At 46.2% G+C, this 18,271-nt stretch overlaps 1 protein-coding gene across 4 annotated transcripts in view; it reads left to right on the forward strand.

Moving 5' to 3' along the window:
* The first annotated feature begins 827 nt into the window (after nt 1-827).
* Nucleotides 828-18,271, forward strand: part of znrf2b (zinc and ring finger 2b) — a 111,945-nt gene continuing 94,501 nt past the window's right edge. For all 4 annotated transcript variants that reach the window (XM_083761534.1, XM_083761532.1, XM_083761533.1 and 1 more), the window contains exon 1: nt 828-2,095. In XM_083761534.1, the coding sequence (XP_083617660.1) occupies nt 1,603-2,095 (493 nt within the window). In that variant the 5' untranslated portion in view covers nt 828-1,602. The remainder of the gene's footprint in view (nt 2,096-18,271) is intronic.

The raw sequence follows: 18,271 nt of genomic DNA on the forward strand, positions 1-18,271 counted from the left end.
ACAATACTGTAGGGACCACTCATACTGTGCTGTACTACTCGTACTGTTGTATTGTACTGTACTTTAGTTGCCTACTTGCACTGCACTCTACTACTTTTACTGTACTGTACTACTGTACTACTCATATTGTACTGTACTGCTCATACTGTACTGTACTGCTCATACTGTACTGTACTGCTCATACTGTACTGTACTGCTCGTACTGTAATGTTATGTGTGTGTGTGTTTGTGTGTTAGGCTGCACAACAGTGACACTTAGTGCTCAATGAACGCTATTTCCATGACACAGGGACAGACATAGGGACGGACACATATATGTTCATATAGGAGTGGCTAGCACCACTCAAAAAAAGAACATTTGAAAAATAGGCGAACTACAAGCTCGATTACAACGCCTCGCAATGTGAATATTTTCACAATATCTGTGGCACCGAATCAAACTCCTACAATTTCAAGTTAAAATATGATTATTTTGGGGGGCGTGCCGTGTCCTGAAAAGCACTGGACTCCAAATGGACAGGTCCTGCTCTGAGAATGTCTTATGCCTAATTTTGTAATGCCAATTAATTGGCAATTAGTCGTTAACTAAAAATCGAGTGGGCTCAAAGTGTATCGTGTTGCTGTTGTTATTTATTTCTCTCTCTGACTCTCTCTCTCTCTGCTGCCGTTGACGTCACCTGTCGACGCATAAAGCCAGAAGGACACGCCCCCCACGCTCACAAGGCAACGCACAGGCACAGCTCGTGTGTGTGTGTGTGTGTGCGCGCGCGCTCGTACGCGCAGTCGCGCACTGTACGGTACGCGCCGAGAGAGCTGCCGTCCGCTCGGCTCTCTCTCATTATCGTGTCAGTGTCTCTCCTCCTGCTTCGACTTTCATTATCCAACAGTTTTTATGTGTGCCAGGCCAGCCAGCCAGCCAGCCTGTCGGCCCGTGCAGAGGAGCGTGTCTGCTCCTCTTCCCTTTCTCCGTTTGACATTATAAAACAGAGGAGGCATGGCGGAGGAGGAGGCATTATTAAAAAGAAGAAAACACCACCAGCCGAAGCATTTTAAGTGCAAACAGCGAGCGAACGGGACGAGGGGAGATGTAATAATAATAATAACTGCAGAGGAGCAGGAACTGGATGAAGATAATGGAGTAGCAGCACAGTCGTGAACGGAAGGCTTCGCTTTTAAAGTTGTTTCTTTTCTTTTTTTCCCCCTTCTTCTTTTACGCACGTGTCATTTCGTTATTTACTTTCGGTGGGACGTTGCCTTTGGCCGTTTGCCACGAGAGACGTGCTGTTTATTAAACAATTTAAAAACTTTTAATTCTCATGTCAGTGTCACCAATCTCCACGGCTTTTTTTTGCGACACGGAATACACTTTTAGGTACCGGTATTTATTTTTTGCTATTTGTTTTAGCCTTTTCAGAACGCCGAACTCCGCGGAGACGTGCAGTACGATTTATATTGGCTGCGTACAAATCTGGCACACGCGTCCCCCAGGGCGCCGCTTGAAGCCCTTTAATAATTAAAAAGTCAATCTGTGGAGGCTGCGGGCTGTTGGCACGGAGTCGGAAGCGGAGCAGACTGGTGGTGGTAAGGGTAAGGTAACGGAACATGGGGGCGAAGCAGAGCAGCCCCGCCGCGTCCAACGGCCGGACCAGAGCCTACTCGGGCTCGGACCTGCCCTCGAGCACGTCCAGCAACGGCAACAGCAGGACGGCGGCCGTGGCGATGAGGTACCACCATCACCACCACCACCACCACCACGCGCACCACCAACACCACCACGCGGGGGGTTCCCCCGGGACCACGTCGTCGTCGGGGGCCGGTGGTGGTGTAGGTGGTTCCAGGGGGACGAGGACCGTCGCTGTCGGCTCCGCAGGAGGAGTGGGGGGCATGGTGGGCACCGCGGGGGGCACGACGAGACCCCAGTCCGGCATCAACATCCCCAACAGCGGAGGGGGAGCCTACGGTTCGCACCAGGGCTCCGGCAGCAGCACCCCGGAGGAGTCGTCGGGGGAGAGGGACAGGTCGTCCGGGGGCCACGGGGGTCCCAGGTTGTTGATAGGGTCTTTACCAGCACACCTCTCGCCTCACCTGTTTGGAGGTAAGAAGAGACCACGACACATTTAATATTGCCATTTTAGCTGGTGTGGACTAGACTTCTAAAACAGTGGTTGTCAAACGAAGGTTGTCCCTTGTCAATGTTCCCAAACTTTTTAGCCTGTGACCCGAAAGAGACATTTGATGTCTCCCCGGGACCCAAACCATGCAGTGAAAATAGCAGATCTACAAGCTCACAACGCGGCGTGTATACTTCTTAAACATTTTTTTAAAACGTTTTGAAATAGTATTAGGCCTAATTAAAAACAAAATGAAGCAAACAAAAAATTAAAAGGATCCATAAAAATGTGGTCCACAACCCAACCTTGGCTCCCGAGTCCCGAGCCAGTATTTGGGAACCACAGTGTCCTAGCCAGAGGACCACCTGCAGGGGGTCACCAGACCCCGCTTTGAGAACCACTGATTTAAAGTGTGGTAGGGTTGGCTCAGGTGAAACTCAAACCTCCAACATCTCCATCTAATGTTTCAACCTCTTGAACATCCCTATTCTGGAGAGAATCTGTCTCATAGATCAGTCCACCACCATAATGCACTCTCACACGGCAATGATCATTTTGATCTTAACCTTGTTTAATATTGTGTCATTTTTCTTTTGTCTATCTCCTTTTTTTATGTAAAGCACTTTGGGGCTGCATTTGATGTCATGAAAGGTGCGATACAGATTAGGTTTATTATTTTTATTACAATTCTGCCTTCATGACTATAGCAGAGCATTGAAGTCGTTTGGAAGCACAAATTGATTACACCGTATCGTTCTAGCGCTGCTAGACATGTGGATATCCAGTTACACTCTGTACAGCCAGGGGCTTTGCTTCAGTCTGACACACAGTATGTGTGTCATGGTTTGTGTGTCAGAAAAGGTGTGACCCTCTAGCCTACATTTGACTGTTGTAGGTAACTGCAGCCAGGCAGGGCTGGAGCCTGGATCTAACTTTGCTCTGTCCCCTTCAGTTTAAGCTGTATTGTGTGTGTGTGTGTGTGTGTGTGTGTGTGTGACTGTGTGTGTGACTGTGTGTGTGTGATTACAATGTTACTTTGTCCAATCTATATGGTATAGTATGTTAAAACAATATAACTTATACTATCTGGGTGGTTGTATTGGTCTCCCTGCTAAACCACTATTTAGCTCCTGTGTCTGCCTTGTTCAACACGACTGTTTGACAAGACTGTTTGACAAGTGGTATACTTGCCTGAAGGTCAAAATTAAATGTCTCCCCCTGTGCAAGCAGGCAGACTTTATTTGCTCAGCTGGTAAAAATGTCAGCACTTGCGTGGGAGACCTCGGTTCGAACATGAAAGTTACAGCTGTAAAAAACTTCAGTGACATTCCTTCATTCGTCTATTTGTGAATGCACTTAAAAGATTGCAGTTTTCCCCCCGCACAATATACAGAATTGCATCTGCTGATACTGACTGATTAGTTTAGGGACATTTCATCATTCATAGGATTGAACATGAGAGAGAGAGAGAGCGATTTAAAGAAGAGCAAGATGGAGAATTTAAATGTACAGAACGAGAGTGGCACAAGATAAGACTGCACCTGAGGAATTATTGGCAAACAGATTCCTCTCCCCCTGAACGGTACTGTCTCCGTGTTCCTTCATGAAAGCCTCGGGCAATTCTGTCCTGCATACAGACGAGGTGGGCTTTGATGTGAGAGCCATAAACCTGAACAAGGTTACTCCAGTTAACGCCACTAACACTGCCGTTAAAGCCCAAACCACACCAAAGGGTCAAGGCGCTTTTAGCGTTGTCCCTGCGGTGTGATATGTCTTGTTGCACGTTGACCCACGTAGACCCTAGTGATTCAACGCATGGAATTCAACGGCCCAAACCACACCAAAGGGTCGAGACGGTTTTAGCGTTAACTCCTTGCACCCGTTTGGACCCAAGGAGTTGCATGGTGACCCTTTGGTGTGGTTAGGGCTTAAGACCTCACCGCCGTGACGGCCTGTCTGAGCAGCATCACACACAGCGCCACATGTGTGCCTGCAATTAGATTGTTATGACTGACTGCTTGAACTTGTTGTCACCTCATTCGGTGGCAGGCTCAGTCACAGGGTGGAAATGGTTCAGGAGGAGGTAGAGCTGCTTGGGAATCGTAAGGTTCCCTGGTTCGATCCTTATATGTGCCCCACTGGATTAAGGTGCCCCCAGACCAAACAAACTTGTGCTGACTAGTCAAAGACTACTTGAAACTGTCAGATTGCATTTTTTAATCGGCAAATGCAAATTGCAAGAAGCAGCCTGCAGCGTTGGTTTGCATTGTTGCCAGTTCTGCTTATTATAAGTGACTTTGGGCTAGTTTTCCCTGTAACATAGCTTAATATTCATAGTTACCCGTTAGTTTGGGCTTATTTCTGAAGTGTGGTTGCTTAAGTTCTCTTTGAGCAAGACACTGAGCCCCTAACTGCTCCTGATGAGCAAATTGGTGCTCTTGTATTCCTCTGCCATCAGATGGAGGCTCACTATCTGATTAAACCATAAGGATTTGACCTCCTTTAACCTTGCGTGTACATCAGTGGTTCACAAACATTTTCACGTCAAGAACCCCCAGATTGATTTCTAAATGGTTTAGTAGAAAATGTTGCACGTTTTGTCAAAATGTGGTATAGCACTGTGGTTCTCAAAGTAGATTCCAGGGACTCTCTGGGTTCCTTTTTTAAATTGTGTGTTAATCTGTGTGTAACTCTGACGGTGTACAAATGGAACCAAACAAGTCCATTTGGTTCCATTAGTACACAGCCAGAGTCGAGGGGAGATCTAGCGCCCTCTCCAAAATTGGGATCGCAATCGGACCCTGAAAGCTGGCATCGGTCGACCCGCTCTACATGCAATCCTTGCCCACAACAATGGTTGATCGTGTATACATTGATTGATTGAGCGTGGTACTTTACTTTCGCCACAGGACAGCAGTTTCGGGAGCATCTGTGCAGAAAGCGGAGTGGCGGTTGTTACTTTGCCGCCCATCGCGGCTCATGTGGAATTTCCCTGTGCATTGCATGTGTTGACAGGCCCTGCTGCCTGCGCCTTCTGCCCGCTGCCGTGTCACGTTAAGCACACGTCATGCTGGGAATCACAGACGAGAACGTAGACGGGGTTGGGGGGGAACGTAGACGGGGTGGGGGGGATGCCAGAGACGGTACAGCAGAACGTAGACGGGGTGGGGGGGTGCCAGAGACGGGACAGCAGAACAGAAACGTGATAAAAATGTTCCCCGGGGCTAACGTGACGTGTGACTGTGGTGTGCCATATGAACACATCACACACACACACACACACACACACACACACACACACACACACACACACACACACACACACACACACACACACACACACACACACACACGCACACACACTCAATTGTGGTGGGTATTGCCTGCAACCTCACGATATAGGTATCACGATACAGAGGCCATGATACGATCAATATACGGTATTATACGTTCATTCCAAATAATGACCATGTATTTACTTACTTACGGCGGGAGAATATAATAATAATATTGCCATATCGATTAATTGAACCCACCACTAAAGCATGCAGAGAGATTCACACACGTGGAATGGATATTTGGGCATACAGACAAGTCAATTTAAACAATTGTTTCATAAAAGATTATTATTATTATTATTATTTTTTTTCAAATTTCTACCAGCCATCGCAATGTGTTGTGAACTTGTAGATCAGCTATTGTGCTCCACACCGTTGTGTGACAAAGTATAAGATTATCAAAATATTAAAAAAATATATAAAAAATAAAAAATAAAGTGCTCCTTGATTATTTGATTAATTCAAAGATAACCGATGGAACAATTGCTAGGAAGATAATTGCTAAGTTGGAGGCAGGCAGGCAGGTAGCCCTAGTACAGTGAGTACACCCCACACACACACACACACACACACACACACACACACACAGTCACACACAGTCACACTCACACAACGTAAACACACGTTATTTAGGCAATCCCAAGTTAAACATCAGTAGGTCCTTACACATCTGCAGGCGTGTTTGACAACCCAACATGCCATGAAAGGGAACATGTACCAAGTTCACTTACAGTTCAGTAGCATTGGACTCGTGTTTGCATTGCAGGCAGGATCGAGCTCTTATTTGTTTTAACCAGTAAAATACCCTTGAGTGTTAACTTCATTTCAACCTTTTTAAATAGGGACCCAGAGAGGGTTAATATTTCCACATTCAGGGTTACATTTTAACACTCGCTGTGTAGCATCTTTTACTCACGAGTTCACACTGGCAGATGCAAAATATGTCGCTTTGTATGATGGCTTCATGCAAAGTGACAAATTTTAAGCCAGCTCAATTTATTTGTGGCTTTGTAGCTTTTGTAACAGCTACAAACAGGTGTCTTTGCATGTTCACATCGCTGGCTTCCATTGAAATTGTATGAAGAATCAAGTTTTCCACCGCACAGATTAAGAGAGCAAAGCTCGCTCATTGTGTCGCAAAAGGCCTTTTCTATATTTATCAGAATACCGGTAAATTCTAACCAGAGAATCATATCACAACGATCTTTCTATAGTTTCTACACAAACCTGCTAGTGCACTGGTTCTCAATGTGTGGTCCGGGGGAACCCCCAGGGGTCCTTGAGGGGGTTCCATGGGGTTCCCAGCTAAAAGTGGAACAGGTTAACCCATTTTGGGTGGGAACACCTTTTGGTGTTAACATTATGTTATGCTTTAGCAATTGAAAAATAGCAGATCTACAAGCTCATAGCGTGCCACCGAGTGGCGCGACATAGAAACATAGCTTTTTCAGAAAAATGTCGCAGTTGCAATGCATTGCTTAGTTGCAGATCGTCTATTCATGAACAATATATTTTCAGTTTGGGGATCCGCGGCCAAACGCACATGATTTTCCGCTGTGCGGGAGTGCGTGCGTGTGTGCGTTCTGTTTGCAGTTGATAGCACAGCAGCATTGTCCTTGAAGGAGGGCGAAAGCCAATCCTTTTTTCTTTCATTTTTCTTCCCCCCCCCCACTCCACCATATGGATCTACATGCAGTCTAGGCTATTATTACTCACATACACTGTAAAATCCTCAGTGTTAATGTAATCACACACACAGACAGATTATACAGTACACAATCTATAATCAATAATTGCTGCTCTTTAGAAAACATGCAGCATTTTGCTGCATGGCGTACTTGGGTACACCGTCAAATCACTTTGACTCTGGGCCCTATCTTCCGTGGCCATTGCACCAGCGTCGACGCTACTGTTTGTGTGTGTGTGAGTGTTTTAGGGCATTAAATTGACTATTCAACTAGTCGACTAGTAAATCCACTAGTCGACTTTGTTGGTACTGTTGACTAGTTTTTTTATAGGCCTCAAGATCAGGTAGATTATAGTTATAGTCACCAATGTACATATTTTTTAAATGTGCAAATATTTATTAAAAAAAAAAAGATACATACTAGGTAGTTAAACAACTATAGTACTAGTAAACTAGGCAACTAGTCAACTAGTAAAAATGACTAGATGTGCAGAAACAGAAGTTGGTGCACAGTAAGTGTCAAGTGACACTTTCCCTTTCACTCGACCTGTTTGCCTTTCTGAGTAATGGAAGTGGATTACTGGTAACATGTTTATTGTGTGTAGGAGGGACAGACAACATGCTGTACATCCTCTTTGTCTTTTAGGGTAGTGTAATTATTGGTCAGGACGACCCATTTTAGTGAACTGAAAATATGTGATCTTGCAGATCGGATATATATATAATATATATATATATATATATAGCCTATATATACTGTATATATTTTGTATTTTATTGGAGGGGGCCCCAGGGAGACACCAAATGTATCTTTTGGGTCTCAAGTTGATCAAGTTTGGGAACCACTGGCTGTTCTAGTTCATTGAAGATAGGAAAAGAAACAACAAAACAAAACCTTTGTACTTTTGTGTTTGGCTCCAGAGCAGAGAATCTGTAATGAAAAGGCCAGATCTGTTGTCAGGGACAACCTGGGTATACTGTACATACAGTAGTCTTCAAGTGTGGCAGCCAGGTGGTGTTGTGTGTCAGCTGGTTCTATCAGAGTCACACCTGTGCACAGAAAAGACATACACACTGCCATGCACAGGTGCACAGGCCTGCTGCGTGATCGCACATCGCCTGCACTTTACCTGTTTCCCGAACAATAAGCAAGCAGGGTCCACAGAGACATGGTAAATAAATAATACTAGAGCCAAACTGATATGTCGGCCTGGGTTATACCTGATATATATCGAAAACTGGCAGAAAAAGCTCGTTAGCTGCATGAAAATTTCGTCAGTGCTAAGGTCCCAGGACCGAAACGTTTTGAGACCACCGCAGTTTCCTCTGTGCTCACCTGATATATTATTGGCCATTATTGACTTATTTTTTGCAGACTAGCACATATAGAAGCTCGTAGAGCGCCACTTTGTGACGTGCTATGAGCTTGAGAAATCGTGAAAATTTGTGAAAATCTTTAAATATATACAGTATATTTTTAAACTAACTAAAACTAACTTTAAACTTTAACTAGACAAAAAACTATGCTTCTGGGGTTGCCTGGAACGTGTGAAATAACTGGAGATTCCCACCTATACACTAGATATGCGTGTGCGTGCGTGCGTGTGCGTGCGTGCGCGCCCACTACAACTTTCCTGATTTACAGTTTGAGGTGAGAGAAGATGACCTTTTTCTGACTGCCTTTAATGGAACATATTGGGTGACTAGGGCTCCTGTCGCTTTCACATGATTGTCACAACTCACAATTATGAAATCTAATCTTGTCATATAAATGATTCTGATTATTTAATTGTGTTTTTTGGCTTTGAACACAGAAATGTACAAAATGATTGTGCGGCAGCGATGATCAAAGCTTTTTGTTTTGATTAACGGTGCTGATGACTAGTATGGTTTAAACAGGCCATATTATTCATCAGTTTATACTATGAAAGGTTGTCTGACCTGAACAGTATGACCTCAGCCCCTGGCGTGGGTTCCACCTCCGTCAGCCAGCTTTGGCCACACACACACACACACACACACACACACACACACACACACACACACACACACACACACACACACACACACACAGACCTTGCTCAACATGGCCTTTTCACTTTTGTTTCCGCTTCCTGTTGGCTGGAGGTGATTGATGTGGTGATGGTGCAGAATTGAACAGTGGAAAGGTTGGGTGAGGAGAGAAAAGGGGAAGTGTGTGTGCGCCATAGACTGTAAAAAAATATGGACAAAGCGTTCGCCGGGTCTGATATGGACGTAAAATGAAACCAGTCAGTCCTTGTGTTGTAAATCGCCATCTTTCTAGATCCGTTTTGGCCCAGTTGGCCATTGGCTGGCCCAGACAACGAGGCGGGACTTCCCCCCTTCTTCTTAGTTGGTTTTTATTTTGACTCGAACGGGGGGTGGCTCCCGTTCATAGACTGTAAACGGTAGCCACGCCCCTCAGAACATACACAACTTTATGGTATTTTTTTTATAAATGGGACCATAATTTTCCAAAAAGAATATTATGACATGAGAAATGAGACTTTAAACTAGTGACTGGAAGCAGAAAGTATTCATGACCATGTTTATTAAGGTAATACAGTCTAGGTGAAGTTGGGCCAAAATACATGGACCTCTATGGGGATATGTTTTTTTTTGGGCCCAATGACAGCGCCACAACAGGCCATTAAATGAACTTTCAGGATGTCCGATTTCCTTAGTGGCTTCACAAAATATCTGTCTGACTGCCCCCCTGGTGTGCGCGCGAGTCCGCCCGCCCATGTACTCTATAGAAGACAGATAGAGACAGACATACTATAGACAGAGCGCCACGGAGAGCAGCAGAGATAGAGAGAATAGATTAGATGAGAGAGCGGATAGGAGCGATGGGACAAACAGGGTTATAAATCATGCCCGGCCAGGCTTCTCCTTCCTGAACAGAGCCAAAGGTAAACAGATTAGAAAATCAATTGTGGTTTTGCTGCATACTATATTAATTATGTACTGAATCCATCAGTGTTACGCTCATATAAATGTCACGGGCTGGGATACGGTGAGCTTCTTGGCCGGGAGACATAACCCAGAGTGGGGTTATGGGCAAGGAAAGGACAGCCGGCACAATGCCTGCATGGACCGGTGCCAACCGGTGCCACCAACGGCCCCCACGGGGGCTGCTTCTACTCCCGTTCGAATAATTCTATAAATATAGAGTTGCATCCGTGCGCTGATAGGCTAAAGGGGGGTGGCTTCACTCTGGGAGATTTACACACGCATGCAAGCAGAAGCTCGCTATGGCGTTTGGCGGTAGATGATCTACCTATAATAACGGCGCTATCTTCTTTGACCCCGCCGGACACTTTTGTTGTGGTCGCAGCCAGGTCTATGAGTCACAGTCACACGCCATGCCCTCAGAATGTCCGATCAAAGTCCGCTGTCTCTCCTCATAACATCCGATGGCAGCCGGGTGACTCTGGGAGGAGTCAAGTGCCCGACTTGCTGACGTCGCCAAAGTGGAGTGGCGGGGCGGGTAGGGTGGCGGGGGGATTGGGGGGGGTAAGGTGTTGTTGTTGATTTGTGGTGTGGCTGCAGCATGTAATGCAAACACTGCAGCAGGATGCACGTGCGTACTCGCACGCACGCGCGCACGCATGCATGCACACACACACACACACACACACACACACACACACACTTAAAGCTGCAACAATCAAATATTTTCTTTTCTTATTATTTGATTAATTGAATAATCGAGAAGGGAGATATATATATATATATATATAAAATGATTATTAATTATAATTCATTATATTAATTAGTTAGATTAACTGTAGCACACAGTCGGCCGTCTCAGTCTCTCTCTCTCTCCGCTCCACTTCACTCTTGAGCACTTTCATGGTCATTTCTGTGCACTGGCACTTCATGGTGCTCTTGGCCCGGGCTGTGAATTAATTTGTGACGGGCGGCTCCGTCCACACAATCGGGGCCAATTTTGCCCCTCTGGCTGATTTTTTTCAGAGAGAGAGAGAGAGAGAGAGAGAGAGAGAGAGAGAGAGAGAGAGGGGGTGGGGGGGTGGGGGTAGTAGTAGTCTGTTTGGTACCTTCAGATCTGGTGATGCAACAGATCTAGTGTTACTCCAGTAGATTGTAGATTGTAGATTATTAAACTTGTAGATCTGCTATTTCAACTACGTTAAAGAAGTTAAGAACAAAGCGGAAGAAAAATACACCAGAGTGACAGACCGACGCGGTGTACTGTGAGCGGCGCGCTGACTGAGAGATGTCTCAACCAACGGGAGGAGTAGTATCCATACCATGGAAAAGTCATATTGAACCGTTTTTATTTTTCACAATCCATATTTATCGATATATCGATATTTTCGACAACATCAATATTAAGCCCATATATGGGAATGCCAATTTATGTGCCAGTGCTCGCCCAGCAGTCTGCTGTCACCTAGGCGGATGCGTGTACACGACGCCCTCGGGCGTCTTACTGGTATTGTTGCTTTTAAAGTTTAATCAGTTGTATGTTTCCACCCGACAGAGGGTGAGACAAATTTATAGTTGCATGAAATAAGATCACAGAGAATAGAGGACGAGAGGAGGTAAAAAGTAAAATAAAGAAAAATGCAACAACAAATAAAACATTACAGAAGATAGATGTTTCTGGAAAAAGTCCCAGGAAGGTGAGTTACGGGCAGAGTGTGCTTTTAGCGAGATGTGGAGGTTGATGGATGCCGTAGAGACTCCTACAGACCTGCGTCATCCCGGCACGCTTCGCTGTGCCAGATCAGCACGTGACTCCTTTCACTCGTACCATGGCGACGGCTAATCAATACCATACTGACACAGCTGATCAATGCACAGACACCAACCGCACCTGTGGACACCGCGATCCATCAAAACCCCCACATTTGCTGTCAAGCAGACATGCACAGTTGTGCGCACACACACACGGACGTACGCACACACATACATGCACTCGCGCACATGCATTTACTGAAAACGGATAAATGCATAGAGACGCACACACACACACACACACACACACACACACACACACACACACACACACACACACACACACACACACACACACAGAGCGATTTATTAGCTAAAATGGGCTGCCTTGTGTCCCAGTCAGGGCACAGGTTGTTAATCTGAACGTGAGTCAGCATAGATTGGTGCCTAATTGTTAACTTGACTTGTTATGCTTCCTTCCACACACACACACACACACACACACACACACACACACACACACACACACACACACACACACACACACACACACACACACACACACACACACACACACACACACACACACACACACACACACACAGTGAGCTAGCCTGTCATGGCCAGACTAGAGGGTTATTTCTTTCTGGTTTGCAGGCTACCAGTGAGCAGCTGGCCACTGCAGGCCCTGACAGGCCTAACAGACGTCACCGTGGCGTTGCACATCTGAGCTGTCGCACACGTATTGATGTGCAACGAGGTGTTAACGCGACGGCGCGTCTTATTGCCCCCGACGGGGGGGCGTCACTCCCTCTCTCCCTAGTGGCCGGCTGGCTGGCTGGCTGCACAGAATGTGGGCTTTAAAGAAGACGACGTGTTCCTTTTTTTTTTTACGAGCTTTAGGGGCGGCCAAGTGTGTAAACACGTCCACACACATCCTGAGGTTCAGCATTTTGCTTCAGTGGCTCTGGATCAACCTGTCTGTCTGTGTGTCTGTCTGTCTGTCTGTGTGCACCGTTGGATCAAACCTGTCTGTCTGTCTGTCTGTCTGTGTGCACCGTTGGATCAAACCTGTCTGTCTGTCTGTCTGTCTGTGTGCACCGTTGGATCAAACCTGTCTGTCTGTCTGTCTGTGTGCACCATTGGATCAAACCTGTCTGTCTGTGTGCACCGTTGGATCAAACCTGTCTGTCTGTCTGTCTGTGTGCACCGTTGGATCAAACCTGTCTGTCTGTGTGCACTGGATCAAACCTCTCTGTCTGTGTGCACTGTTGTCGTGTGGCACAAATCTTATTATCTAGCTCCACATTTCATCTTTTTTTATGTCGCTGTCCAAAATGGTTCCTTTTTTAATATTTATATATATTTGTTTTGGTAATATTTTAAAATGTGGACAATAGCCAATCTACAAGCTCAATCTACAAGCTCACAACAGCTTGCAATTTGAGTTTGTAGATCTGCTACTTTGTGTGACACTCAATTGTATGATTACGTATTTACAAAAAATCACACCCGTGTGAACCGAGTGGTGCAACTCCCCTCTCTCTTCCCCCCCCCCCCCCTCTCTCTCTCATTAGCAGGCAACACTGTCTCTCTCTCTCTCTCTGTTTCTGGCAAACAGCGCCCCTACTGGTACTAGTATAGTATATACTGGTGCTCATTAACGTACACATAGGTGAACACAGACACACACATAGATAGGTGAACACAGACACACGGACATTGCTGTTCTTTGGAGTGGTTGCACCACTCAAAAATAATATGGAGATTCAAGGTATTAGAGAGTGGAAGAGCATGGGTTTTGAGGAAAAGTTCGGAGACCGACCGCCCATCCGAAGTTCGGAACAACATCAATTTGCAGTCATGTCACCTCTTTTTCCAAAGAAATGTTTGGCTGCGGGGGGAATAAGGACGCACCTTTCAGATTAGTGTAGATATGGGCCTTGCCACCCAGTGACAGTGGCCAGTAGATCAGCAGTATGGGAAACGCATGTGCAGGTTGGTGCCTTGCATGGTTTCCTCTGCCATTGGTGTGTGTGTGTGTGTGTGTGTGTGTGTGTGTGTGTGTGTGTGTGTGTGTGTCAATGCACATCTATGTAAAGCAAAGTGCTATATAAATGCACCATTTACCATTTAATTAAATTATATTTGTCGTATTTTTTTCATGATAATAGCAGGTGCAGATACTTAAAAAGTAACGGAAGAAATGACCTACATCCACATGATGTCCTGAAAAGTTAAACTTTTGGACAAGCATGGCTTCCACACGACAGCCTCGATAATGGCTGTGTAAATGGAACTGTTGCACCTGCTCTCTCAACTGTCACTCAGCACTTCATGTACATGTGTGTGGGTCTGTTGAGATCTGTCATGTAGGCTAGAGTTCAGTTCACTAGGACACTTTCTGTCTATCTTTCTGTCAGCCTGTCTGTCCGTCTGTCTGTTAGATGACCATAATGACTGTAAAGATCTATTACAGTACTTGCTTACTTGCTGTGCCGATTTGAAACCTTCACCCTTAGCTCTCACGTCCACTGCAGATGAAAACAGGGAGTGTTCCAGGAGGAGCTCTGCTCTGTCAGCAGAACCTTCTGACAGCTTCAAAGAGCATGCAAGCCGGTGGGCCAGGCAGAGAATACCAATTCACCAAGTCACAATACCATGCTTATAGTACATTAATACCGTGGCCAGGCAGAGAATACCAATTCACCAAGTCACAAAACAACATTGTGCATTTCAATTCAGGCATTTAGCAGACGCAAGGTAAACATCAAATAATAATCTAGGATCATAGGTAAACCTATCATCATCAGTCTGAACGGTATAATATGAAAAATCACAACCGTGTGAAGTGAGTGGTGCAACTCCGTGTGGGGGTCCCCGGAAGTTCCAGACCCACAGGGTTCCCGCGAGCCGCCCGTGTCCGAAACGGTTGAGAAATGACAGAGTTACCGTGTGAGGGTCCCCAGGGGGTCCCTGTACTGTACTGTACTGTACTGTCAACCAAGTGACACTAGGTTGTGAAAACGCAATTTCCGTGCTCGGACAGACCCAGCCAGCCAGTCAGGGATAGACACACATTGCTACTTAATGGAGTGGTTGCACCACTCAAAAAAACTCATCCGTTTGGATGTGTCCTTCCCTCACCACCTACTGGAAGCGAATATTTGACGTATTCTCTCATATGTGTGATACAGTGGTGACCCCTTCTTTTCACACTGCCATTTTTGGCATAATTCCCCCAGACTGTACACTCACATCTCCACAAGCAAATGCTTTGGCATTTGCATCCCTATTAGCCCTTAGACTAATCCTCCTTAATTGGAAGTCCGATAAGGCGCCTTCCTTTCAAGAATGGCTGAAAGAAGTTCTATCATTCCTGCCTCTGGAAAAACTCAGATATAAAGTAGACAGAGCCCAAAAAAACTTTGTCCTAGCTTGGAGTGCCTTTGTGGAGTTTGTTGAAGACTTTTCATTTCAGTGAACTATAATCCGTACTGTGTCCGACTGTGCTCGACTATGTCCTTGTCTTGACTATTTTTTATTTATTTTTTGATCTATGATTGTCCACTGCTTTGTCCCACCACTTTTTTTGTTTTAGCCTAGGGGGGAGGGGGGGGGGGGGGTCGTATATGTTTGTGTGTTTTGTGTGTTTACTTGCTTACATGTAATGTAATGTAATGAAAAAACTTATGAACGAAAAATAAATGTAAAAATAAAGTTTACAAAAGAAAAAAAAACTCATCCGTACATTGAGACTATACACATAATAGTATGCCAGGTCAACAAATTAAGCTGGTAATGCACACATGCACACACACTCACGTTGTTTATTTCCAGCTAGAGGAGGCTGTGGAAAAGACTTTGGAAGGAGAGGAGGTGAAGTGTGGATGTGGTGTTTGCGGATAGCGCGTCTGTGCTAAATGTGACACCTGCACCCTCATATGCCCCAAACTGTTACTTTTCAGGATAGACAACGAAAATGGCAAAAACAGCTGATCTACCAAGTTGCGTTTCCTGTTAATTCACCTCCATGGTTCTGCTTGATCTATACATTCTAGACATTGCGCAATATAGAGAGTATAGAGAGACGGAACTGAAAGACAAAGGAAGTGTTACTACAGGCTGTGCAGCCGTTGTGCATTTCCTGTCATTCACAGTCACACTCATACATCTTGTGGGCACGCACGCACGCACGCACGCACACACACACACACACACACACACGTACACACACACACATACACACACACACACACACACACACACACACACACACACACACACACACACACACACACACGCACGTACACACACACACACACACACACACACACACACACACACACACACACACACACACACACACACACACACACCCACACACCACAGGGTCTGTTTTCTTAATTCTAATGCAACCCAGAGTGGGGGATGAAAAAGGACATGAGAGGGACATTGAGAAGCAGTGAGTTGCAGTAGCACATTTTACTGGACTGAGTGAATAATTGTTGCTCATTGTGATTAACGATTTCATTGCATTTCTGTCATTGAACATTGGAACATTATGAATACAAATGACATTTCTATTTGGCTTTTAGGCTTCGTAAACAAGACGAAATCAATCTATAAATGCACCAAGTCTCTATGTGTGTACTGTTGTAATCCACGTAACCCGAGAACCGTTCCCCCCACCGACTTCAAATTCCACATGCGCGTTCCACACCACCACAGGGAGTGCAGTGCCCGATGTGCCTGGCCTCTGCCCGTGATCTGGACAGGGCCCCTGCCCGGGCTCTGGACAGGGCCTCTGCCCAGGGCCCCTGCCCAGGGTCCATATATGGAGCTGGCCTGTTCTGACATCTTTCTGACATCTGCAATAAACTCCATATTTGGGCATGCCTGACAAACAACTCTACATATGGGTATAAAAGGACACATAGACATGTGTGGGAAATGCATTTCCCACTTGCATCGTTCCAAGTAGGCCAGTGCCCAACGGGACCGCTTCAGAGGCCAGGGCCCAAATTAGCCTATTGATCGCACCTGATCACCCCACCCCTAGATCTTCGTAGTACTTAGTTTAGACAGTTTTTGGTTTAGACTAGTCATTGGTTAGACCAGTCATTAGTCCTACAACTACAACCTCTCTCAAACCCTCACCCTAAACCTAACCTCCCACGGGGCAGCACACCTAAACCTAACCTTAACCCATGTCTAACCAATGACTAGTCTAAACTAAGTATGCACCCCATTTCCAACTTCCATCATTCCAAGTAGGCCATGCCCCACGGGTGTCACGATCTGACGTTTTCTGCTGTGTTCTAGTGTTCCTTGTTCTTAGTTTGTGTGTTTTAGAGTTACTCTTATTTTGTAGTCTTGTTCCTGTGTTTCCTGTTTGCCTTGTTTGATGTCACCTGCCTTGTCTCACCTCCCTGTATTAGTGTAACCCTAGTCACCTGTGTTCTGTTTGCCTGTTAGCCTATCCTATTGTTGATTGTCAGTTGTGTTCACCTGTGTCCTGTTTTTCCCTGCCCTTATATACTGCCCTGTTCTGTCAGTGCCTTGTCGGATTATTATTTGTATGTCTCGGTGTGTTCTGTTCCTGAACCTTTTGTCAATAAATGTCTTGCATTTGAGATCTTCTGCCTCAGCCTTGCTGTCTGCTCTTGGGTCCTACCCTCTTGCCCCGCACACGTGACAGAATAATCCGACCAGTTGGACCCAGCGGACATAGGTTTGTTTTTTGTTTTTTGGCTTTTTTGGATTTTTGGATTTTGCCATGCTGCTAAGGCTGTCCACAATGGCCGACAGCCACCAGCCCAGACTACCTTTTGCACCTAAGGACTTTGGTGTAACAAGGGACGTCTGTTATGAGGATACTCAGTTCCTTGTTCAACTGGAAAAGTATTGGAGGCAGAATCCTGTATTTGCCCAGTTCATGGGTTTTTTCCGATGGGAGAGTCAGGGAGCCATTTTTCCCCAAGTGCCTCCTCTGCCGGCAGCCCTACCTCCTCTGCCTGCAGTCCCGTCTGCAGCCCCGCTTCCTCTGCCTGCAGTCCCGTCTGCAGCCCCGCTTCCTCTGCCTGCAGTCCCGTCTGCAGCCCCGCTTCCTCTGCCTGCAGTCCCGCCTGCAGCCCTACTTCCTCTGCCTGCAGTCCCGTCTGCAGCCCTACTTCCTCTGCCTGCAGTCCCGCCTGCAGCCCTACTTCCTCTGCCTGCAGTCCCGTCTGCAGCCCCGCTTCCTCTGACTGCAGTCCCGCCTGCAGCCCCGCTTCCTCTGCCTGCAGTCCCGCCTGCAGCCCCGCTTCCTCTGCCTCCAGTCCCGTCTGCAGCCCTACTTCCTCTGCCTGCAGTCCCGCCTGCAGCCCTACTCCCTCTGCCTGCAGTCCCGCCTGCAGCCCTACTTCCTC

The sequence above is a fragment of the Protomyctophum parallelum genome (assembly GCF_964188405.1).
Source record: "Protomyctophum parallelum genome assembly, chromosome: 3".
NCBI classification, from domain to species: domain Eukaryota; kingdom Metazoa; phylum Chordata; class Actinopteri; order Myctophiformes; family Myctophidae; genus Protomyctophum; species Protomyctophum parallelum.